This window comes from Penicillium alfredii (genome assembly GCF_028826965.1).
Source record: "Penicillium alfredii strain IBT 34128 chromosome Unknown utg000010l_segment0_segment0, whole genome shotgun sequence".
Lineage (NCBI taxonomy): Eukaryota > Fungi > Ascomycota > Eurotiomycetes > Eurotiales > Aspergillaceae > Penicillium > Penicillium alfredii.
Window position 1 is genome coordinate 782,534 of NW_026622707.1, and position 24,213 is coordinate 806,746.

Below are 24,213 nucleotides of genomic sequence, written 5' to 3' on the forward strand. Positions count from 1 at the left end.
AAGCTCTATTTTAAGCTCAACTGAAACATCCGCGAAGACCGCATTGTCCTGTTGATCATATACCCGAAAAATAGTACCTGCATTTGTGTGTGCAGAGTATGTGTGTGTTTAGGGGGCCAGCTCGGAAATCCTCGGTCTTTGGAGAGAAGGGGGGAGAAGATCCCTGATCCACTCCAATTGCCACGAGGGCACGGACCCTTGGCAAAAGAGAAGAAGAAGAAGAAAAAGAAGAGGAAAGAAAAAAAGACAGGGCAAGAAGGAGATCTCCATCGGCCCCCCGATCGGTACGAACGCATGCCAGGGCTGAAACATGAAACGCGGGAGACATGGGTTATGGGGACGCTAATGACCCCCCAAAGCCACGGGCACAGGCCAGGGGAAAAAGAAGTGGCGGATGGTGACAGAAGGTAGTTTTTTGAGTATAAAAATAGCGTGTGGGGAGGTGCATTAGCGCATGTACGGTTGTGTGCTTCGACCTCCTGGCCCTTCCGAAATGAACCCGGCTACAGTGGCTGGTCCTATGACCATGGTTTATGCATAATAACAATGATAATAAATAAATAAATAAATAAATAAATATATATATATATATATTTGAATATTCTTTAGCATGATTGTATTGGCTAATTGTTTTTTCCGGGCACCGACATTGGGCATGCATGCTATTTTTAGTATACACGGCCGGATCGACAAGGCTATAGTAGTGTATGTCCTTGACTTGTGAATTACGATCATCCAACCTACCTCTGCACGTTTGAACGGAGTTGACATACTATACGGGGTGCATGGAACTTCAGGGGCTGAAATCCCATGAGTTTGGGCCCTCAAAAATAGACAACCCCCGAGTCCTTGCCAAGGCACGCAACCCCGACAGAAATGGCGGACTATCCATAGATTTCGTACGGAGAAACGACTGGAGATGCCAATGCATTGGCCTATGTGAAGTGGGCCCAAGCATAAGAGCAATCGTCACTAATGGTCGCATTGAGCAAAGGTTCCAAAAATATAAACCCCATCTTGAACGGGAACTCCGGCACAGAGAGTAGTGGATGTCGGGCTCTTCCATTTCGGCGTTAATGAGTCGCATAGATTCGTTTGATGCGAAGCAAGAGTGAACGTGCAAGGACAAAGGGACACAGGTCTACCGTTGAGAAACCCTAACCCGTGGGAGATAGTATAGCAACGAAAACACAATGTCAAGCGTTGATCAGAGTAGAGGAAATCTTCATATTCGTGGCTACTCTTGACTGCCAGGCGTCCAAGGCGCCCACCGCTTGAGAAGGTATATTAATCGTGATTTCCTTCACGATGAGTGCCTCGAATACCCAACCAGCAGACCGACAACCGCGCAACGATTCGCCTTACTCCGTCTTGAACTCGCACACGGAAACTTTCAACCATGTTACCATCGTCCCGAGAGACCTGCAATAACTACCAAGGACTGCTGAGCTGAAAGTCGCCTTGGCTATCCCCGCGGTTCAGGATGAATCGTTCATGACTCGTTGGCCGGATTGGCGCGACCTGCAGTTATCGGATGACCAGCAAAAAGAAATGGGAGTCACAGTCAGGGATATTGGTGTACACCGAGAACATACTCATTTCTTTCCATCGGTTCCATTGCGATACTCGTACCCGTCCGCTGCGACAGAGAGCTTCTCACGACTCCCAACATCTTTGTGCGACTGGCCGAACCAACGACGTGGAAGATGTGCCGATATTACAAGGAGGGAAATATCCTTTAGGAAACAATCTTCTGGGAGGACTTTCGTGTGGAATGCGATGAAGGGCTACAAGTCAGGTCTTAAGACCTGATCCTCGCAGTCGTCGCCCGCGTTCAGCACCCATGGAGAATTACATCACGGTCCGGGAAAGCATGATCACGACATGTGCAGAGCAATATACAGAGACCTCTTTCGTGGTTTGCATAGTCGCCCAGGATTGTTCAAAAAGCCATTTTGTGCCTCAGTACATCTCAGCATACTGGGAATTGGCCGGAAGGCAAGCTTTCAAGATTCGTATAGCAAGAGTCGGATTTCGTCTGTTCATGATTTTCTAGGGTTAAGTCAGTAAACTGGCAACAAAAAGAAAAAGAAAAAAAAGGAAGAAAGAAATGATAGCATACAGCGAAGCCGGAGCTTCGAAATCGAAAAACTCACCATGGAAAAGACGATCCAACAAATCTATGCCCCATACTCCATACCAAAGGTCGTTTCATTTGGGGGGCATTGAGAGTATTTCGAATAATTGAACCAACCTACACTTTACTTGCTTCCCCATGGCTGAAAAGACCGAAAGGGCAACCCCTGAGAAACCGATTCTATTTTTAAGGTTTTAGTTTTACCACATGCCCGACGGATCTCCTCAACTGGACCTGCATCGATTTGCACAAGTGCGTTTCGAATCCAAGCCATGACGTCTCGGCTATCCAGACCCTCGGATACTATCCCGTGACGCGTGCGAAGAATATAGTGCAGGGGCAAATCCTACGGGATCTGCTAAAAGGGCCGTAATATTTTTAAATATTCCTAATTCTTTTTTTCTCTTTTTCTATTATTTTATCTTTGCTAATTCTTAATGCTGTGATTTCTGTTCTGGTGCTGAAGCATCCTAGGGGCAGCCCCCGGGGGCGATCCTCCCGAGACTTAATCAACCCCCTTCTCTCTATTAGGGCTTTCGCCCGGCACAATAGGACTTGTCTCAACGAAAGAGCAAGTGTTGAGAATAGATTCCTAGAAACCGGGCGTAGGAAGGCCACACGTTTAGTAACACAAAATAACCCCTTACCACTTCAGCCTCTGCTAGGTGCGTCCCTGAGAATAGTATAATAGTATCAAGCCCGAGAACCACCCTAGCCACCCTATAAATTCAGCGATTGGCCAGATAGTCCACTCAGCTTTGCATAGTTGCAATTCTATGCACAAGTCGGGCAAACTGTGTTGCAATAATCACGCACTTCCACAAAGCCCGGAGCCACTGCGCGGAAAGTCCGGGCTTGATCAGCTAGGGTTTCTCCGTAGCTAAAACTAATACTCCGAAGATGTGCGCCACTAATCTTCTCTGGGTTGCCCTTGAACAGACCCACTATTGAACGCTCGGGGCATACGGGTTGACCATTTCAGGCTAGTTCCATGTATATGAGCAATAAACCTTGTAGAAGCCATTCCTTCGTGCTCACCCACCCACCCACTTCTCTCTTCCCTCCTCTCCCCCCTCCCTTCCTCTCCAGAGATTAAGGGTATTTGAAATAGGGGCATGGGATCAATATCCTCAACGATCGCCATGCAGCCCCGGCTTCAGGTACAGGTCCCACCGCAGCCCCGAGCCGCATCTGTCGAGATTAGGACCTGCGTTATCGGAAACACTTTACACACTTCACAATGTCTGGAACGGCCAAAAGGGGTGGTGCCATGGGAGGCACGTAAGTCTATCTACGTTTAATACTCTGTTCGGCTTTCGCCGGGGTCTACACTAGCTCCCTTTTCCCGTTCGAATGCATAGACAACCTTTAGCATCCAAGAAAGTTGCCCGTTGCCCAGGCGCTGATACATGAGAGAGATCTAAGGAAAGAGACCTGACGACATGGATGTTGTTATGAGAGTTATAAGAATAGCCATTATAGAACACGAACACGAACACGAAATAGATGGAATATGAAATATGAAAACATTCAAGGCCCATGTTAAATTGCAAAACGTCTCAAGACTACGCTTGGAAATGCATCGGAGCGAGCTGCCATGGATTTCAGCCAAAACCATGGCTCAACAAACCCAGCTGATCATGGAGCCCAAAGGAATCTACCTCTTGATAGTCTATATAACCAGTCTACAATGGCTCAACAAACCCAGCTGATCATGGAGCCTAAAGAAATCTACCTCTTGATAGTCTAGATAACCAGTCTACAATGGCCCATCAGGATCATGCGTCGATCAACCGCGTTTCTGCTAGCGTTATGGGGCAACATACATACCCATGTCTGGGTCTGTGGAGGGGCAATGTGTTTTGTTTTGTTTTTTTTCTTTGGCTGCCGCGGCATTGACCCTGTCCGGTGTCACCCCCCGAGAGCTACTTGAGTGGACCCCATAGTTTACTCAAGGAAAAAAGAAAAAGGAAAAAAAAAACAGACTATCCAGTTGTTGCCTGACCCAAGGATGCAGATGCCGGTTGATCTCCATGGCCTCATTCCCATGCTATTATTCCTTTTCTTCCTTTCTGCTGTTTCAGGTTCCAGCCACGAGGTGGCGGCAATCCGGTCTTTGCGGAGGTCCCAGGGGTTTGGTAAATGAACATCGACATTGCTAGTGCGGTATGGGAGAATGGCGTAAGGTGGTGCATTTACGAGAGAATTATTAGTTTTCAATCTTTGGTAAAGGGGTTCATTTTGTTGGGACTGGGAGAACATCCATGGATGAACGTACCATGATTATATAGAGTCACCATGTGAACAACACTCTCTTAATCGAGGGAGATATACAATTAGATATTCATTTCAAGGACTCAAGACTCGATATTTCGACAACTCGATAACTAGATCGCAGCAAATATCAATGGCTACCGGTCCGTGTGCCATTTTAGGATATAGGAGGATATACCGCATTGGCCTCGAGTCTTGGTATAGCAATCACCTGAACTGGGCAACGGAACAATGGTACCAGTGTACATCGACGGATCAGCCCGTTCCAGACAGGAGAATTTCTTCCCCCCTCTCTCTCCCCCCAGTTCGGATAGCCGGTGGGTACATGGCTTCTCGCGTGGCATATTTACGATGGAAACTAGGTAATGATCTACCCATATAGCAGGACCCGTCGATCCGAGGATCTCCGAGCTCATTAAGTGTCTCTCCTCAGAACTCAAAGAGACGGGAGGATGGAGAACCGTTCCATCCAGGGCACTCGACCTGATGTCACACAATCTGGATCCAACGATCAGCTTAAATGGTTAAATTAGGAATTCTTATCATTGCAAGAAAGGGCTGGGATGCTAATTTGAGCTTTTTATAGATCTGCGATGCTAGGCGGAGGTTTAGCTTCAAACAGGAGTGGCGATCGCTGGAATATTAAGCGTTGGGCCGTTTTGTGCCAGGGTTTCCTCTCGCTCGGATGGATTTTCCACCGGAGTAAAGAGATGAAGGCGAAAGATGGGGGCCCTTCTTTTCGCCAAAACGCCACAACGTCACAACTGCAAGGGCAGGATCTACGGATGTTGGGGATAGAATTAATTCAAAACCAACGATTCAATTTAAAATTAGGAATTTAAGCACCCTCCTGGGCTGAAAAAGTTCTATAGAAAGATTTCCCGCTTCCACCCTTTTTCCGGAAGCAAAGACCTCTAAATTGATCGACACACCGTACTGTGGGTACCATAGTTTGATCGAGAGACAATTGGGTCATTATCTCAGGTTTTGGGGGCGGGGAAAGAAGAAAGTGGAGTGTTTCCAGGATCCGATGATCCTCTCGAGGTTTTTACTTGGAAACTTGGGATATAGTCTCCACCAGGGGCACGTGTAACCAAGATCAAGAATGTCACGCTAGTTCCCTCAATTGAATGCTAAATACTAATGATATGCGAGACGGCCTGGCCAAGTATTCTTGCCAAGCCCGGGGGGGGGCACATGGCGGTCAAGTTAACTTGATTACCCACTTAATCTACGAAGGGAGAGAGCAAGACAGCGCGAAGGATGCGCCTGATAAACTCAAAATCAAATAGATTATTTTCGATTTTCCCACTTTTGGTCTTCTGTCCACCCTGCGTTGGTATTCCCGGGTTAATTAGGGTTTAGTGATTACCTAGAAAGGCTTTGTACACGATGGCTTCTATGTTTTGGTATAATGTCGGGAATACCGCCTGCCTATGCGGATCACCCTCGCCTATTTAGATATGTCGATTAATATTTGCAAGCGGGCTACTCACCTCGCGTGGGTTTAATTTGGAAGAGGCAAACGTGCATTAGCACGGAATGATTAGTTCGGAGTAATTAAAAAAAAAATTGCGTCAGCCTCAACCTTTTTTTTTTAACTGTACAAATGGGCTTTGCAGACGGGGGTTGCAATTGTTAGCTCTGTTTCATGTTATTTTTTGTTTTGGTCTCTTCCCACGTGGAACAGGGGGCTGATTATCCTCGATTTGACATGCTCGATCGACCATGCCCTGCGTCTGCGTTTCTAGTAATAATTTAGTGCGGCGACTTCCGCTAGGCAACCGGGGGGTGGGGGAGGATCATTCGACACTAATTCCGTAACCGAACGCAATGACCAGCTTATTCCCCCCCCTCTCTCTCGTTTAGAGCGCCATGGAATATCGCGCTAACTACTTGTAGTTTTGCTCTTTAGTTACTTCGTTAGGCGAAAAAAAAAAGATGATCCGCTCTTCGGCCCCCACGTCTAACAGAAGCTATTTTATAATATTCGACCTGTACGCGATGTAACACTCTTGGGAATGGGGTCAAAGGCGGAAGAGTCCAAGGGTTTGATCTTGAAGAAGTGCTCGAAACTTTGTGTAGATTGTGTAGGCCCCTTCAACACCGGGGCTGGTTTATTTTGAAGGGGGCAGGCCAAGTTTATACTATAAATAAAGTCAAGGGGGCCGGGAAATGTCGATCTGCAACCGAGGAAACGTGTATCTTTCACGCATGGTTTTCTAGTCAGCGATGCTTATTTGTCAAGATGAACAGGGTGGAGCTTCGGAAAAATAAAAGCTGATACTATAACTGGCCCGTCACAAGCGTAAATGCAGGAGGTTAAACCAAGTGGGCTCACGATTGCATCTTCTTAACCCTAAAACCATCTAGAGTAGAAAGCGGTACCAGCCGCAGATCCTCCCTCGGCGCAGATCGGGTGGAGGTACCAGGCCTTGAATCCTCGTGGTCATTCGCCTGTCTGGACTCTCTGGCACCATTTAGCCTTCTGGGTTTCTCCACCCCCAAAGGATTGCACCAGGATGCACTTAGTGACGGAGTTTGTGGTCATCAAAACCGGCATGGACTTGGTAATTTTTACATGTTTAGACTCCACACGTGGGATTAAGCCAATCCACGAGGTGCTTGGCCAGTCTGGAACAATTCCTATCTGTAGTTAGACCAATTCTTGTGGACTTTTAGCTTGGGGAAAGTGTTGGTGTGGTCGTTCATCGGCAGCCTTGGACCGAGCTAAATGGGCCCTATCGCCCCCATCCTGAAAATAGAATGGTCTCTACCCCGTCCCCTACGCTGTCGGCCGTCGTGTGGATTGCCTAATCGGGACATCTGCCATGGCTATCCTCCAAGCGAAATAGGGGAGAAAACTAAGGATAAACACACCCAAATTATGGCTCGAACAAATAGCATCTTTTCGATTTCACTCTTATTACAATCCTCATTCTCACTCTCACTCTCACAGTAAGAGCACAGATCCTCCAGTGCCCGATTGATACTAGACTCGTAAATGCGACAATTGTATGTCACATTATTATGGAAATGAACCACTGGGCGATCCTCCCCAAGTGGACAATTCCGGGCTGCGATCAACCACGGCCGATCATCCACTCATTCTATCCACTTTCTCTGTAAAAACCCCGGGGGCCGGTCGATCGAGTTTAGTGTGAGGATCCCTATCAGGAGGTAAAAAACCTTGGGCTGTTTCAGGATTTTTTTTTTGATTTTTGATTATTTATTATTTATTTGATTTTATTATTATTATATTATTTTTATTTTTAACTCTCGGCCATCAATTTTAAAATTACTTTACGATTAAATCAAGTGATCCTTGTTGATCCGTTGGAAAAGGTAAGGATTTATAGCGACGGATCCCACGGGGGCCGATAGCCTTTTATTCAGTCCAACGCTCATCTCCTCTGCCTTAACGGTTCCTCTTTCACTGCCGGGTCTATAAGATCTCCTTCGACCCTGCTCCAGCGACTTACTTCTGCAATCAACATCCACACATCGAACGCATATGGCATAAGCCTTCAACCATCATCACGACATATCCTATACACCAACCTCGATATACCCAAAGTCCATCGCCATGTCTATGTATAACGTGCCCTACGTCGCGTCGCTTCCGCCTATGCTGGATTCACCCTACATCGCTGGCCCGAGTCCCATGATGCACGAGCACCAGAACGCATCTATTCACCACCCCGCGAGCCCTCACCTGAACTTCTCTTCTCCATCGCCTTCCATGTCTTCCTCAAACCGCATCAGTAAAGCCAAGAAGGGCAAGCGTGTACATGCATGCGAGTACCCTGGCTGCGATAAGGTGAGTGATCTGACACAGCTTTCTGAGAATTTATACTAACGGGAACCCTACAGGTCTTTACCAGAGCCGAGCACCGCAGGCGACATGAACTCGGCCACCGCTCCAAGAAGCTGTACCAATGCTCATACGAAGGATGTTCCAAGGCATTCCACCGACCCGACTATCTGACGCAACATCTGGCGAAGCAGTGAGTTTCTGACGTGATAGAATCCTTATCTGAGTCAGATCATAACTGACACTGAGAAAAAGTGCCCCCAACCCCCCCAAAGCAGAGTCTCCCTCTGTGGAAAGCACCACCGCCTCATCACCAGCTCTCAGCGTGCACAAACAACAACCTCCTCCCCTCACCTCCGAATCCCCCGTCACGACCGGCGCGCAGAGCGAAGCCATCCAAACACCCCCAGCCATGTGGACGGGCATGCCCGTCCCGCTACTGCCGTGCTCGCAATGCCCGAAATGCCAAACCCAGATCGTGGCCTCGGTCGACGGCAATTCTTTCTACACCTACCCGCCCGAGATGTCTGAGTCAGGAATGCCGCAAGACGCTTTTGTTCGCGGCCAGTTTCCTCCCGCGCCCATGTCGGTTGGCCTGGCTACTGTCATTGACCAGTACATGCGCGGGGTGCTGAAGCCGGATGGTCTTCCTTCACCACAATCGCCGCAAATGGGCTCTCCTTTCTTGGGCTCGCAGATTGATCCCAGTCTGGCGAAGATGCCTCACCCGGTATGTTTCTGTTTCTGGTCTGCAATGCAGCCAAAAATGAACTTCAAGCTAATATCTTTCATTCAGACTTCCTACAGTCATCCTTATGCCTCTTGGGCTGAGACCGAGGGTCTGTCATATGACAACCAGCCTGTTCACCATATGGGCACCAGCACACCCACCACAACCTGCTAGATGCGTGGATTGGGAATGGCTGGCCTATGAAATGATGTACAAGCAGGACTTGGTTTTCTTTGTTTCTTTTCCTTATGTTTCCTTTTTAGCGGTTTCCTTGTGTTTTTGGTGACGGTTCTCTTTGTTTTCTTTTGCCTCTTATATCCTTATGTATTTTAACACCATTCGCTCGCTCATGTGGACCATAGAGTGTATATTCGCGGGATACAGGTTACGGCGCTCTGATGAACGATTATTAATGACATCTTGAGACTTGATTTTATTCCATTTCCAATCTTCATATTCAAACGTCACATCTGAATCTGTACTTCATTTCAATGACACAAGATCGACACCGAGCTGGGCTGAGGGATAAACGCATAAATGCCTCGGCAAGTGCTGGAAAAGTAAGTGGGTATAACCGGTACGTGCCCCGTTTTATGCCTCTCTAAACTCTCTTGTTGCACTTGGCATTTTCTCCACAAGCCTCGCGTCTGTCTGCTGAACTCGGTTTAGTTGCACCCACCATTTCTTTCTTTCTTTCTTTCTTATTTGGTTCCCTCTTTTTTAGGGCTTCAACCTAGTCGCGGGGCACTATCATGCCGACCTGCACTTTTGTAACAGGTAACCCGAACAAGGTGCGCGAGGTGCGTGCGATCCTGGGCACCACGATCCCTGTTGAGAGTGTGGCATTGGATATCCCCGAGATCCAGGGCACGCTGGAAGAAATCGCGCGAGACAAGTGCCGACGGGCGGCGATGATTGTAAATTCCACATTCTTTCTTTCTTTTCTATTTTCTATTTTCTTTTTGGGTTCCCCGTTTTCCTGTCTTTGGGTTCATATCTGAGTTTATATGTTCATCTGCCATTCTGATAGGTCGATGGCCCCGTTGTCGTGGAAGACTCCGCGTTGGAGTTTCGCGCGATGAACGGATTTCCCGGTCCTTATATGTGCGTCTGCGGGAATTCCGTCTGTGTCCATCTTTTGGTCTAGTTACTCACTTTTGTGATGCTGTTTTTTTTGTAGTAAGGATTTCTTGGAGTCTATTGGCAATGATGGACTCAATCGATTGCTGCTGCCCTACGACGATAAACATGCAGAGGCTGTATGCACGGTCGCCTTTACTGCAGGACCGGCTATGGAGCCGCTACTTTTCCAGGGCCGACTGAAAGTATGTGAAAAAGGGAACAGCTGATGGAATTTGACCTAGTTTGGTGTTTCGATCTGTTCTGACGATCTTGTAGGGCCAAATTGTGCCTGCGCGTGGCCCTCCTAGATTCGGTATGTGCAATGCCTAGATCTATAGAGTGGCATGAAGAGACAACTCACTGTGATACAGGATGGGAGCCAATATTCGAGCATCAAAGAGAAACGCTGGCTGAGATGGAACACGAGAAAAAGGTATCGTCATTGACTCTTACAGTCGCCATCGAGAAATCTCATCACTAACTCGCCCCAGAACCGACTCTCGCACCGCTACCAAGCGCTGTTTCAATTCCAGGCCTGGCTGGCTCAGGATGACAACCGAGCTACTTACCTCCCGGAGTCTCAATTCCAGTCCTAGTGTTTGGACTTCCATGAAACTTGGCTGATGAATCGGCAATTGCCTTGGAGAGCTTCAACCCCGCCAGCGGGGATTGTTCCTTTGGGCCGCCAGGGAAATATTCCCCGTCCACGCGGGGCCCCACATTTCAATGATATACGGGGAACAGAGGGAACTGCGAGGCATCATTCAATGTTTATTGGATATTGGCCTTTATCGCGGGAACCTTTCAGGACTTGGTATATACCCATTGGGAGAAGACGATGGGCTACAATGCCGATTTGGGAGACAATTGCTCCCTCTATATTCAATCGCCTTGTTGGCGCGCTATGTGGAAATGATATTTATACCTCTCTCTCCTGAACCTTCTATAATGTGACCACCTGGATTGAAAATATCTTTCTTCGCCCACGACCCAACGGGGACTTGTCTTGAGACATCCGTTGCGCGAGGGTTCTATACTTTCTATACTTTCTTTGGAGCTTCTACCAATCACAACACCAAGATGTGGTCACTCCTCGCAACAGCACCGTATGCTATTGCCTTGGCCTGCTTCCTTTTTGTATACTTCATTGTATATCCCTATGTGGAATACCTGCGAGACCCAAAGGGTATGTAACAAAGATTCACTTTGGAAGTCTTCTATCAGATTGGCAAATCGCTAAAGACCGACCAGGTCTCCGAAAATACCCTAATCTCTCTCCCTTCTCGGGTATTTCTGCACTTCCGTTCATGTTCCTCGCTTCGAGAGGCTTCCGGTCCATGGAACTCAGCGCCCTGCACAGAAAGAACCCCGTCATTCGCACGGGACCCAACATGCTGTCCTATGGAGACGTGCGAGCCATCAAAGACATCTACGGCCACAACACAAAGTGCATCAAGGACGCCTCTTACGTGGTCACAGCAGGCTCTCATACCAACTTGGCAGATGTCGTCGACAAGCCGGAGCATGCCCGCAAGCGCAAGGTGCTCTCCTCTGCGTATGCACTCAAGAACCTAGAGAGCTGGGAATACAAAGTCAGCGACAAGATCGAGCGCATGATCAAGCACTTTGAGACGGTCTGCACGGCGCCTGCCTCACCAGACGTAGTTTCTGGAAAGGTAGCGCCAGATCCAAAAGACCTGACTCTCGATTTCCGAGCCTGGAGCAACTTCTTCACGCTCGACGCCATCGCCGACATCGGGCTCTCCGAGAAACTCGGCTTCCTGGACAGTGGCACGGACGTGTGCATCGCCGAGCGCAAAGACGGTTCAACCTACGAGACGAATCTGCGCGAGGCACTATACCCGACCGCACGCAAGCAATCACTGATCCTCTGGAACTACGCCTGGTACCCGGTACTAAACCAGCTCGTGAACGTAATCCCCTTCTTCCGACACATGCAGACATCCGCCGAGAACTGGGAGAACATCATGTGGCGCCGGGCCAGCGAGCGACTACGGCGGTACGAAGCCGGCGAAAAGCTCGAGGATTTCTTCCAGGCCCTGATGGAAGACAAGACCGGGAGCCCCAATAACCTGGAATGGGGCGAGGTCGTGGCCGAGTGCAATATCATGATGAACGCCGGCAGCGTCACGACCGCCGTGGCGATCGCCAACGTGTTGTACCAACTGCTGCGCAACCCGCGGTGTCTGGCGAAGCTACGCGAAGAGCTCGATGCTGTTCTCGACGAGGATGAGGTCGTCGCGGAGTATGATAAGGTGCGGCATTTGCCGTATCTGCGCGCTTGCTTGGATGAATCGCTGCGCATCTTCCCGCCTACGTCGCATGGTCTGCCGCGTGAGACTCCCGTCGAGGGTACGAATATCCTCGGCGAGTGGGTCGCGGGTAGGACCTCTGTGAGCATGTCGGCGCTGGTGGCGCACCGCGATGAGAGTGTTTTCCCCAATGCTGATCAGTATATCCCCGAGCGCTGGCTTGGAGAAGAAGGGAAGGCGCTGCAGCCGTATTTGATTGCATTTTCGGCTGGTGCCCGGTCGTGCATTGGTCGCAATATCTCGTATCTGGAACAGACGAAGCTTGTGGCTTCGGTGGTGCATCGCTATGATTTTGCTTTGTCGTATCCCGGTTGGGAGCTGCAGCCGCTGGAGACGATGAATTTGATTCTGGGTGGGATGCCGGTGAAGATCTGGCGGCGTGGTCTGGGTGTGGAGGTATACATGGGAGAGAGTACTTTGTAGCGTGTTGTTACTGTCTAATGGTTTACGACTTTTTTTTTTATGCACGAATTTTCGGGTTCGAAAGGTGCTCGTGCCAGATCCATTCTTTTCTTCCTTAGCATCTATTGCAGAAACTGTGCTATGCTCTGGCATTGAGATAGAGTTATACTCCCCACCCCTCCGTCGGGGGTAGTTACCCCGAGATGTCTCGGCGAAAATCTTCCTTTTAGGGATGACGTGCAGGGCCATTCCTCCACACTCTTACTCCCATCAACTCCAAAATTCCATCAAGATGCAGTGGATGTGTCTCCAGCCACTGCGGGGTGATACTTCACTCGTGGGGTATTTGCTCCACGTCGACTTGCACACTGACAATATCCCATGGTCAAAAACCGCTATTTCCCTTCTCTGTGGGGAATCTTTCCCCGCGTGCCACTTCCACGATGATCGTCGCTCGACCGATCGGGCATTCTTTCCGCATTGAAGTCGCCCTATACATGGATGTGTGAGGCACCTCGTGCTTTTATACCTGCTCTCCCCATGTTGGATTTCGACATTGATCAATGATCAATCTCGCTCTTATATGACACTCTTCATCTTCTGACCCTTTCCCCCTTCTTCATACTTTGATACCCATCTATGCATTAATACCTTTAACATTCCAACATCATGACCTCTTTTCCACAATGGAACATCCCACCAGAGCTGTGGCAGGGCCTTTCACAGCTCGCCTCACCAACCGGCCTCGCCGACTATGCTGCTCTGGCTGTCCTCACAGGTGCAGGAGCCACATATATGTCCCGCGGCATCCTCTGGGACCAGCCGGATCCCTACGCTCACCTCGCATTCGAGCGACCCCAGCTGAAGAACGGCGGGCAGATGGGTGCTGGCGCTGGTAAAGAAACGCGAAACATCGCCCAGAAACTCGAGGAGACGGGCAAGAACATTGTCGTCTTCTGGGGATCCCAGTCCGGGACCGCAGAAGGCTTTGCCCACCGGCTCGCCAGAGAGATCTCCGTTCGGTGGGGCCAGGAGAGCATGATGGCAGATCTCTCGGACTATGACCCCGTGACAATCAGTGAGATTCCGCAGTCGAAGCTGGCTATCTTTATTGTCTCGACGTATGGCGAGGGTGATCCCAGTGATAACACTGCGGAGTTTTGGACCTGGATTACGAAGGCTAGTGGTGTCTCGCTGTCGAATCTGCGATATGCTGCTTTTGGTCTGGGGAACACGAACTACAAGTTCTACAACCGTGTTGTCGATGTGATCGTGGAAGGTTTGGAGGGGTTCGGTGCTAGTGCACTCATGCCTGCGGGCAAAGCCAATGATGCGGAGGGGGCAACAGAAGAAGATTTCATGGCGTGGAAGGACACGCTTTTCACTGTTTTTAAAGAGCGGCTGGGCTTCCAGGAGGTTGAGGCGAAGTATGTGCCCAGCTTGGTGGTCCAGGAAGATGAATCCCTCGATCCGATCGACCTGCACCACGGCGAGCCGCACAGCCATGCTGATACGCCGAAGGCTGCGTCTCAGTCCTCGCCTGTTCGCTCGCTCAGTATCTCCAACTCCAGAGAACTCTTTACTTCGTCGTCTCGAAACTGTCTACACATGGACCTTGATCTGAGCAGCGAGCCGGACTTGACGTACAAGACGGGCGACCACCTTGCCATTTGGCCTGGCAATCCCGATGCCGAAGTTGAGCGTCTTCTCGAGGTTCTGGGGATCTCTTCACGACGCGACATCCCCCTTGGAATTAAGGCGCTCGATCCCGCAACAAAGGTCACCATTCCCACACCGACCAGTGCTGTCGCTTTGTTCCGCTACTACCTCGAGATCTGCGCACCCGTCAACCGAGACAATGTTCGCGATCTCGCACAATTCGCACCGACCCCAGAAGCAAAGGCCTACCTTCTGCAACTGGGCCAGGACAAAGAGTTCTACGCCAGCTTCATTGGCCGAGCACACCTCAATCTCGGCCGTCTATTACAACTAGCAAGTCCCAACGACCCCTGGACCAATCTTCCACTATCATATCTCGTTGAGACGCTACCGCACATCCGAGCCCGGTACTACTCGATTTCCTCGAGCAGCGTCGTCGCACCCCGCAAGCCCTCAATCACAGCAATCGTCTCCACATCGCCACTTCCCGACAACCCAGACGAACTCGTCCACGGCGTGACATCGAACTACCTCCTCGCCATCTCCCAACACTCGCACTCCCAGCCCCATCCCCACGGCATCACCTACCACCTCAATGGACCCAGCGACTCGCTCCAGGGCGGCAAAGTCTTCGCGCATATCCGCCGCAGCAAATTCAAGCTCCCGATCACAAGCAAGACGCCGCTAGTGATGGTCGCCGCCGGCACGGGGCTGGCGCCGTTCCGCGCGTTCCTGACCGAGCGCTGCCAGGTGCAGAAGATCGGGAAGGAGGTTGGACAGATGGTTTTGTTCTTTGGTTGTCGCAACCCTGACGAAGACTTTATTTATCGCGATGAACTGCAGGTGATGCAGCAGACTCTTGGGGATCGGTTGCGTATTGTCACGGCGTTTTCGAGGTGCGAGGGAACGCCGCGCCAGTATGTGCAGGATCGGGTTGTGGAGATGGGTCAGGAGGTTACTCGGCTGATTGATGAGGGTGCAAACTTTTATGTTTGTGGGAGAGCGAGTATGGCTCGCGAGGTGGAGAAGGCTATTGGAGAGACTATGCGGAAGGCTAAGGGGTGGACTGATGATGAGGTTAGTGGTTGGAGCAAGGCTGTGAAGAAGAAGAATAAGTGGCAGGAGGATGTATGGGGTTGAGAGAAATTAATTCTCGCACATTTTTGATGATCTTCAAATTCTATACACGACTTCCAATTCCATATCATACAATTTCACTTCTCCCGATTGTACTCTGCCAGATTAATCTGCGAAGTCTCAACACCCTCAGACAACAACGTACCATAGACGCCCTCAGAACTAGCAACTCGCCTCGCCCGTTTGATCAACAAGCCCGGATGAAAGCCGAGCAATAGCAAAAGAGTCAAAAACATCAAAAACGCATCAAAAACATACAACATAGCTTCATGGTCCGCAATAAACCCCCGCGTTCCCTGACTATACTCAATCGCACGCACAAGATTGCGCAAAAACACAGCAACACACTCAACATACAGCGCAACAAGGTACCGTCTCCACCGCAGACGCGGATTATCCCGCACGATAGGCGTGGGCTCCCTCGCAAGACGAACATGGAACCGCGCCGCCGTCGCAATAAACAGCAAGTAGACGACCAAGCTGAGAATCAATCCGCCGAGCACGGCCTTCTGCCCGATCTTCATGATCCTGTCGTCGCCTGTGATTTGCACGCCCGCGCCGCCGATCTGCGTGCAGAAGCAGACGATGTCGTTTAGCACGAAGATGGCAGTTAGCCATTTTGTTCGCACCATGGAGTGGTGCTCGGCTTGCAGCGAGCGGATGATCCGACCGAGGATCATGTAGATGGTTGCGGAGATCAAGGGCGGGGCGCACAGGATGAGCAGTTCTTGCATGATCCAGGGTTTCATGTCGTCTGGTTTGCGGTGGGACCAGGATCGGCCGTAGTAGCCGAATGCTTCGCCTGTTGAAATATGAGTAATTAGAGTATTGCTTTGGTCTTCCTGCATTTCAATGGCGTGGAACTGGATGGAATGGAAATAAATGTGATGAAGAGGATGAATGTTGACTCACATATTCCGCCCAGAATTAGTGGAATAAAGTATGCTGCCCGCATGGGAAACATCATGAAAAAGTGTGCGACGGTCGTAATCCCAAACAAAACCACGAACGCCCAGGCGGCGGGCGCAGAGGGCACGTAGGAGTAGTACTCGACATGGATAGAGCCATCGGGATTCTCAGAAACGGTGATATCCATGATGGAAAAGAGTAATTGTAGAGACAGAATATCTGAAGAACAAATAAATCCATTATCATCTGGGCTTTGTTCCATTTTTATATTCAACATCCCCTACCTTGAAAAATGTTTTATACATCGCTTTCCATTTTGGGTAAATTCTATGCGAATACGCGATGTGACCCACTGCAAGAACACGGGGTACTTTGTCTTGAGACTTTGACACCTAACTTTGCAGGTGTCTATATCATGTGATACAAGGCAGCAGCGGAAGCGGTGAGAGGACTCCGATGTACAAAAAGCAGCCCTCCGGAGGAATAAGTATTTGCTATTTGGATAATATTAATTAATTGAATGTAAAAAGTCTTACATCTTCAATATTCTAAGTTTCCCAGAGATAAATTGTCGAGGATATCCGGAGCATCTCAATTAACCAGTGTAACTTTCTTCACCTTCACACTTTTCATACTTCCCCATCTATCTTCAAAAGATACTACAGGAGGGCCCACTGCAAGCCAAAGACGGGCACTTTACCCGCTCGAGAAAAGTTTGAACGAGTACGACGCGAATATAATGTGAGATTCAGGCTCCACCGCCGATTTCTTGGAATACTGGTTTATTTTAGCCACCGATTAAGCATCTTTTGTTGGTTCTTAGACTCAATTAGAAGGCATCAGTGTTTTGGCTTCTCGGACTCCACTCAAATTTATCTGCCTTGCATCTACTGCTGATCATTATCGGTGCTTGAACCCTTGACCCACTTTGTTCCTGATTGCAGAATCTTTGGGGAGAAGACGGGTCCGTTTTATAAATAATTCTTCAATTATACTTGTACTATGCCACTAGTTCCCATATTTAAGGGTGACAGGAGTCAACAAGGAAGGGAATATAGAGATATGGATAACATCCAATGGAGTTTATAAATCATAACGTCTGCTTTCGGAGCAGTCCCGATATCTCCCACATCACATCAACTCTGGATAAAGCTCACAGGCCACGAGATCCAGCCCCGATAGTCTGCCCGTAAAGATGTCTGGATCCCCCGAATGACATGCTCATCCCAGCCAACCATCAACCAGGAAGATCGCATGAATTTCAAAAGCATACACCAGTGGGCGAGGACAACCATAGCCAGCGGATCCTTGGCCTCGAGTAGGTTGATAAACTCCTCGGGACGCCGATAGATCCAGCCGACGACAACATGCAACACGCAGATACCGTCTTTGCCTGCACTGCGAAAGGCATATGCCTCCTCAAACATCTCCAGTAAGTTATCGATGGCCCCGGCATACATTATGTGTGTATCCACGTCCAGATGTTGTGAATCGATGAGTTGTCGAACTTTCTCGACATGATACTTCTGTTGGCAAAGCTCGTCCTGTAGTAACGGGCCAACTCCCTGGATCGAGGGATCAGGCTGGGGTTCCAGGACCCCAGTAAATATCTTTGATCGGTGGGCGTGCAGAATCGACCGCACCCCTCTCATCAGAACCAGCCATTCAGCCTTGCCGGTCTCTCCGAACACCAGGTACTCACCCAATCGCGGGCCGTGCCCGAAATACACGAGGCAGATCAACACCGCCGACATGTAGATTAGCTGGCAGTTCTCGGGGTCAAGCTTCGACAGCACGGCCGTGACGGATCGAATCCCGAAGGTGAAATGACTGTCGGCCTGCATCACGTATTGGTCTCGCAGCTCCGGCTGCAAATAACCTAGATGGAGCGCCGAGAGAGCGAGGATCAGGTGGAAGATCGATGGCGAGGAAAAGCCCCATTGTGGAAGATGGGTCTGCCAGACACGGTTGCGGTCCATGGACTGGTCGGCGAGGGTGCGGTAGGCCTCGGTAACGTAGTGGTGGAAGAGCTTGAGGTCTGGAATGGAAATGCTGCCGTGGTTGGGATTGAAGATATCTGGTGTGCTACCTTGCTTTTCGGTTGAGATCTCTGGGGTCTCTTCTGAACCCGTGTTGCTTGACAGCGGGGATTCTTGCGCTTGGTACTTGGATGACTTGAAGCGGAATCGCTTTTTTGATGGCGCTTGTGGAGATGGTGCCGAGCAAGGAGATTTTAATGAGGGCATTGCCAGGAAGTCACATTCAATGGAATGCGAGATGCATTTAGAGCACGATGGCTTCGTCTCATCGCACTGTAAACGGTTAGTCGGTTGACTGCTCAGTCCTGCCCCTCCAGCGAGGCAAAATGTTCCCGTCCAAGGCAAAAAGTATATCTTCTTCTCTTAGGCAATCGAAGATGATCAGGTAGACAGATTTGAAAAGCGACTCACTTTCACACGTCGTTTTTTACAATTCCCGCAGCCTGACCGAGACTTGTGATGGGGCCGTCGCGAGTGAACTTTTTGCCGCGTGGAGTTCATCGCATAGATGGTGTCTTCGTTCTTCCTTTCGATCGATTCGACAAGAGATCCTCACGCCAAAAATAGAATTAATATCACGTGATGTCGTGGATATCGAAAGAAACCAAAGAACAGCAAAAGTAGAGCTAATAGGCGCCTAGAAATTTGATACAGAGAGCATTCGGTGGATTTTGGGGCACCAAAAGTTCCATGGTCTGGTTTTGAGGGTCTACGTGACCGTTTTATCTGTCTGCCTGGAAGGGATCGGCGTTTCGGGCTTGTGTTGAAGATCGAATCCAATAAGGGTGGCTGATTTTGAACCCTTTAGTGTTTCAAGCAATAGTAATGAGATAACAAGAAGATTAATTTAAGCACAGTCGGTTATAAAGTGCGCTATCATCCAGACTTATCAATGTGGGTTTTATGGTTCGATGAACCTGTCCAGCCCAACTCCTTCTGTAATGCAGCGAACGAGACGACGAATAGACTGCAACTCCGGGAAATGACTGAGGATAAAGACGTTTCTGTTTCAGCTTTTTGGGCTAGTTGCGATATAGTCCATTCGAACTGGAATCATAGTCCATGAAGCATGACCGGTGACAAAGGTATTGAACAATCATGAATAAGCCCATCGACATCAAGTGTTCAATCATAGTAGGCCCCTTTGTCAAGTGGATTCGGTGTTCCATCCGGCCACAGCTTCAGTATCCCCGCCTTGGCTTCCGCGACTTGAGCTGCGCTTGTAATCAACTGGGTCCGGGAGAAAAGTTCCAACTGGTCCATGACCCAGTTTCTGCATCCAACCCCATTGGAATCAAATTCGTACTTGTGACGCCCATGTTCACAGATGGTGTCGTAGATATGTGCAACAGAAACCCCAGAAAACACGTCGAGCACGAAATATGTCTCCGCATCTGGAGGGAGGACATGATCCAGCTTGGACATGATCAGATTGGCCTTGGAGCCTCCTTCGAGAACCGTACCGGGGATACTGTGGCTTGGCTGGCAGTCGAGCTGCACGGAGATTATAGCAGAGGTTGAGAGGTAGAAACACCAGTGGTTTGTGTCTCCGAGGTTTTGGTGGGCGACCGCCAGAATGCGAGTTACTGGCAAGTCCAAAATCTGAGCCTGGTGGCTTGCTGGTATGAAATGGATGGGGTCGAAGGTGACCATAGTGAGGTTTGACTTGTAATCAAAAGGTGTATGTTCGCCGTGAGTCTGTTAGACTTGATTTCGAAAGGGTCGTGGTCATTCAGAAAATGCGGGGCATACAAACACTATTGCATGCATCAATACATGCATTACATGCATCCTTGCAAGTGTGTTTGCCAGGGACTCCCTCCCCTTGTTGAGTTGACTAGAAACAAAATCTTACGATAGCCACTGCATAAGCATGATGTCTTGTGCTTCTCAGCCCCTGAACTCAAGAAGTTTGCTGGTTGTTCCATGGTGTAGCCCCCACCTCATGTTGACCATTCCTTCAAGCTCATATCTAATCCTACTTGACTCGACGCCTTTTCTCCGCTCTGGACCAATTTAAATATTGAACAAGGGATATTTAGCCTTTGGTACAGAGCTTACTCGTGGAGAGGCGGCCATTCCCAGGGAAAATGTCTATTGCTTTCTAAACAACAATCAGCAGGAAAAGCGTATAGCCGCACTCTTAGATCTGTCGCTGATTCTAGCAATATCTCAAGTATAACCACGCTCCTCTACTTCTTTAAATGTCTAAAGGCACAGTCGACAGAGTTTGATCACTTGAAGAAAAGTAATGGAAGGATTCACGAGCCCAGCCTTTCACCTTGTCTCATGAAATCCTCATCTCCGATCTCTGTAACGGAAAAGTCTATCCTTAACTATGGGAACCATAAAGTGTGTGCTACTAAATCCCCCGGTGTATAAATGAGGAAAGTTATTCTAATCCTTCGTATATAGATTATACCACATTAGCAACATTGGACCAGGATAACAGAGACTGTAATGACTTTGGAGTCGCTAACCTTGGATCTACTGGGGTAGACAGCGAGGATATAAGTTTCCATGGCCTTTTTTTTTTAAAAAAAAAAGTTCCTGCGAGTCAGGATCAAGTTGCTCTACCATATCTCCAAGGTTGCGGGAACTCGATTATATCTCTGCTTGGGGAAAAAAGGTTCGCGCCTCTGAGCATCGCATTTACGGTCCTATCCAAGAATAGACACAGGAAAGAGAGATTGAACGAAACCCTTTTTTTGTGCCGCTCCTGCTGGCTGACAGCCCGTGCTTACTTTCCATGTACAAGCCGTGGGTGGAGGAAATTGGTTAGAAAAGAGCAGCTTTTACAGCGCAACGAGCATCCAGAATCTTGTAATTCGTCCTTCATATCAATACTTAAAGGGTTTTCAAGTGCGGACGGGAAGTGGAGCTACAGAACAATACAAGAACTGGAGGCTGATGGCTGGCGTGGGGGATTTTCGTTGGTGAACAACAACATTGCCATAGATGGTAAAGATAACCCCAAGAAACTCACGTCATCCAGCGGAGCCAGTGATGGGGTTGTACATTTCCTTTGACATACGCTTATAATGTAGTGAATAGGGTCCAGCTCAAATTTGGGCACAGGGGGTGCCCACAAGGCGAATACAAATCTCATAGTTATTCATTCCGTCCGCCCCACCCATACCGGTGGTAGCGGCCCCAATGAAGGATGAACTAACGTGGAGCCGGGGCCACCTTGAGGGCTAAACCGCTGCACTAAAATTGAACCTAGTAGAGTAGACTCACGCTAAGCTCGACTTACCGGCGATCTTCAATATGAGGCGAGTTTCAATGCGGTCACTAGACTATGGTGACTAGCTGGTCTTATCCAATCTCCGATTCAGTTGTATGAGGTTTTATCCGGCTCCCCTGATACCAACCGGCTTTTTGACCCCCCTAACAGGCCAAGCATGCAATTGGGGGAAAATGATAAATAGCTGGCTGGGGGGTCCTGTTGATCTCGGTTTATAGGATCATCTTTTCTTTTTTCTTTCTACATACCACACCCCAAATGGATTTTCTAGATCTTGTCCCTAGCGGCTTTGTGCCCCGGCCGCTGAAGGTTGTCGTGATTGGAGCTGGGTAAGCATAGATCTACAGTGTGAAACAGGCGGATAATCTAACAAATCTAGAATTTCTGGCATTCAATTTGCCCACGATGCGACGACTTCGCTATCAGGTATCGACCTGGAGATCTATGACCGGAACCCCTGCCTAGGGGGAACGTGGTACGAGAATCGGTATCCTGGGTAAGTGCTCCAGCAATGAAGATAAGAGGTGGCCAAAGCCTGATGCTAATGTCCTGGCTAGATGCACCTGTGACGTCCCCTCCCACACCTACCAGTTCAGCTGGGCACCCAACCCATCCTGGTCATCACTGTACCCACCGGCCCCCGAGATTCGTGCCTACCTGGAAGGGGTAGTCGACAAGCACCATCTTCGACGATTTATGTCATTCAACACAGAGTGTCTCTCAGCTCACTGGCACGAAGATGACTCACAATGGGAGATCGTCCTTCGTAATGTGCTCACCAAGGAGGAGAAGGTCATTTGGTCTGATGCATTTATCTATGCCGTTGGTCGACTCAACAACTACAAAACCCCCCAGATTCCCGGCCAGGAAAAGTTCCGGGGCCGGCAGGTTCACACTGCGAACTGGCCGACTGAGTTGAACGCTAAGGACAAGCGAGTGGTTGTCATTGGCAATGGAGCAAGTGCGGTGCAATGCGTGGCAGCCCTACAACCAGGTAAGCCATACCATTGAATCATTCACTCTGAATTGGGCAAAAGAAATAAGGCTAATCATATTTAAGTTACTTCACGCATTGTCAACATTGCCCGTGGTCCAACATGGATTGTGCCTCATATCTTCTCCGAAGACGGGGCTGTTCAACGTCAATGTATGTTCATCTCATTGAGACAGCTGGTTTAGCAGAGATGGGTTAAGCTAACACAAACACAGATTCCACCGAGCAGAAGCAATTCCTCCAATCAAATCCTGAGCAATATTACAGCTTTTGCATCGGACTGGAGAAGAAACTCGCCGCTGGCTTCCCAGGCCTGTGGAAAGGGACAGCATCCCAAGCCCAATTTACCTCCCTGTCTCAATCATTCATGAAGACCAAGATCACAAACCCCGATCTTCTCAGCGCACTGCTACCAAAGTTCGAAGCTGGCTGCCGCCGATTTACCCCCGGTGGTCATTATTTGGACGCCATACAGAAGCCCAACGCTGAATACGTGAAAGATTCCATTGCCGAGTTGACCGAAGATAGCCTGGTCACTGCTTCGGGCAGGCAGATCGATTGTGACATTGTGGTGTATGCCACCGGATTTGAGCCTCACCAGCCTCGCTTCCCAGTGATCGGTCGTGCTGGACAATCTCTGGCCGAGGACTGGGATCGCGAGGGACCCTGCGAGAGCTATATGGCCGCGATGGTTGCTGGATTCCCTAACTTTTTCGGTTCGTATCAACTCCCCTCATGCACGTTGCCCCATCGTTTGCTAACAGGCAATGCGTCAAATATAGCTTTCAACCCTCCTATCTGCCCCGCCATTGGCTCAGCCGTCCCAGGCATCGAGCGAGCAAGCAACTACATGGCCCGGGTGCTGGCTCGACTACAGACCAACAGACTGCGCTCAGTCTGCGTGACAAGCAAGGCTCAGCGCGAGTTCAACCAGTGGGTGCAGTCAAGAATGCCGCAGATGGTCTGGTCAGGACCATGTAACTCATCGTGTGAGTATTACCTACCCAAATGACTACCACAAAAAGGCTCTACAATGCTGACACTGGGATCTGCAGATAAAAATGGGCAAGGAAAGGTCATCGTGCCCTGGCCGGGTACTATGCTGCACTACTACGCGGCAACAGCCATCGTGCGCTGGGAAGACTTTGATCTTGAATTCGAGAGCCCAGGCCAGAAATACGAGAGCTTTGGTAACGGAGTGACATCGGATGGCTTTGTCCCTGACCAATTCCCTTGGGTCCATCCTCCGAGCCCGCAGGTCGTGGTTGCGAGGAAAGCCGAGGTACCCATTACCACCGCTACCACTGCCACCACTGCCACTTCTACTGCCCTTTCAATGCGGGGCTTGAAATGTTAAGATGATCCATATGCTGGCCTCATGGGCATCTAAATAAGCCGGGAATATCTTGTTGGGAA

General features: G+C 49.4%; 8 protein-coding genes across 8 annotated transcripts; 5 read left to right on the forward strand and 3 right to left on the reverse strand.

The window, feature by feature from the left end:
• Positions 1–7,997: 7,997 nt before the first annotated feature.
• Positions 7,998–9,129, forward strand: NUU61_007846 (uncharacterized protein; the record flags this gene model as incomplete). The annotated part of the gene is made up of 4 exons (XM_056658371.1): positions 7,998–8,231; positions 8,285–8,418; positions 8,481–8,955; positions 9,022–9,129. 4 exons carry the CDS (start codon positions 7,998–8,000, stop codon positions 9,127–9,129), a joined length of 951 nt encoding a protein of 316 aa, XP_056508664.1.
• Positions 9,130–9,707: 578 nt separating this feature from the next.
• NUU61_007847 (non-canonical purine NTP pyrophosphatase) lies at positions 9,708–10,673 on the forward strand (the record flags this gene model as incomplete). The annotated part of the gene is made up of 6 exons (XM_056658372.1): positions 9,708–9,872; positions 9,986–10,059; positions 10,136–10,280; positions 10,354–10,390; positions 10,449–10,510; positions 10,569–10,673. The coding sequence occupies 6 exons, from the start codon at positions 9,708–9,710 to the stop codon at positions 10,671–10,673; spliced, it is 588 nt and encodes a 195-aa protein (XP_056508665.1).
• Positions 10,674–11,157: 484 nt separating this feature from the next.
• On the forward strand, positions 11,158–12,833 carry NUU61_007848 (cytochrome P450; the record flags this gene model as incomplete). Its single annotated transcript, XM_056658373.1, has 2 exons — positions 11,158–11,263; positions 11,329–12,833. The coding sequence occupies 2 exons, from the start codon at positions 11,158–11,160 to the stop codon at positions 12,831–12,833; spliced, it is 1,611 nt and encodes a 536-aa protein (XP_056508666.1).
• Positions 12,834–13,481: 648 nt separating this feature from the next.
• Positions 13,482–15,611, forward strand: NUU61_007849 (NADPH--cytochrome P450 reductase; the record flags this gene model as incomplete). Its single annotated transcript, XM_056658374.1, has 1 exon — positions 13,482–15,611. One exon carries the CDS (start codon positions 13,482–13,484, stop codon positions 15,609–15,611), a length of 2,130 nt encoding a protein of 709 aa, XP_056508667.1.
• A 74-nt stretch (positions 15,612–15,685) lies between these two features.
• On the reverse strand, positions 15,686–16,704 carry NUU61_007850 (RTA1 domain-containing protein; the record flags this gene model as incomplete). The annotated part of the gene is made up of 2 exons (XM_056658375.1): positions 15,686–16,410; positions 16,521–16,704. 2 exons carry the CDS (start codon positions 16,702–16,704, stop codon positions 15,686–15,688), a joined length of 909 nt encoding a protein of 302 aa, XP_056508668.1.
• Positions 16,705–17,653: 949 nt separating this feature from the next.
• NUU61_007851 (uncharacterized protein) lies at positions 17,654–18,763 on the reverse strand (the record flags this gene model as incomplete). The annotated part of the gene is made up of 1 exon (XM_056658376.1): positions 17,654–18,763. One exon carries the CDS (start codon positions 18,761–18,763, stop codon positions 17,654–17,656), a length of 1,110 nt encoding a protein of 369 aa, XP_056508669.1.
• Positions 18,764–19,681: 918 nt separating this feature from the next.
• On the reverse strand, positions 19,682–20,347 carry NUU61_007852 (uncharacterized protein; the record flags this gene model as incomplete). Its single annotated transcript, XM_056658377.1, has 2 exons — positions 19,682–20,254; positions 20,309–20,347. The coding sequence occupies 2 exons, from the start codon at positions 20,345–20,347 to the stop codon at positions 19,682–19,684; spliced, it is 612 nt and encodes a 203-aa protein (XP_056508670.1).
• A 1,714-nt stretch (positions 20,348–22,061) lies between these two features.
• NUU61_007853 (flavin-containing monooxygenase) lies at positions 22,062–24,154 on the forward strand (the record flags this gene model as incomplete). The annotated part of the gene is made up of 5 exons (XM_056658378.1): positions 22,062–22,132; positions 22,183–22,299; positions 22,361–22,797; positions 23,013–23,786; positions 23,853–24,154. The coding sequence occupies 5 exons, from the start codon at positions 22,062–22,064 to the stop codon at positions 24,152–24,154; spliced, it is 1,701 nt and encodes a 566-aa protein (XP_056508671.1).
• Between the last annotated feature and the right edge of the window lie 59 nt (positions 24,155–24,213).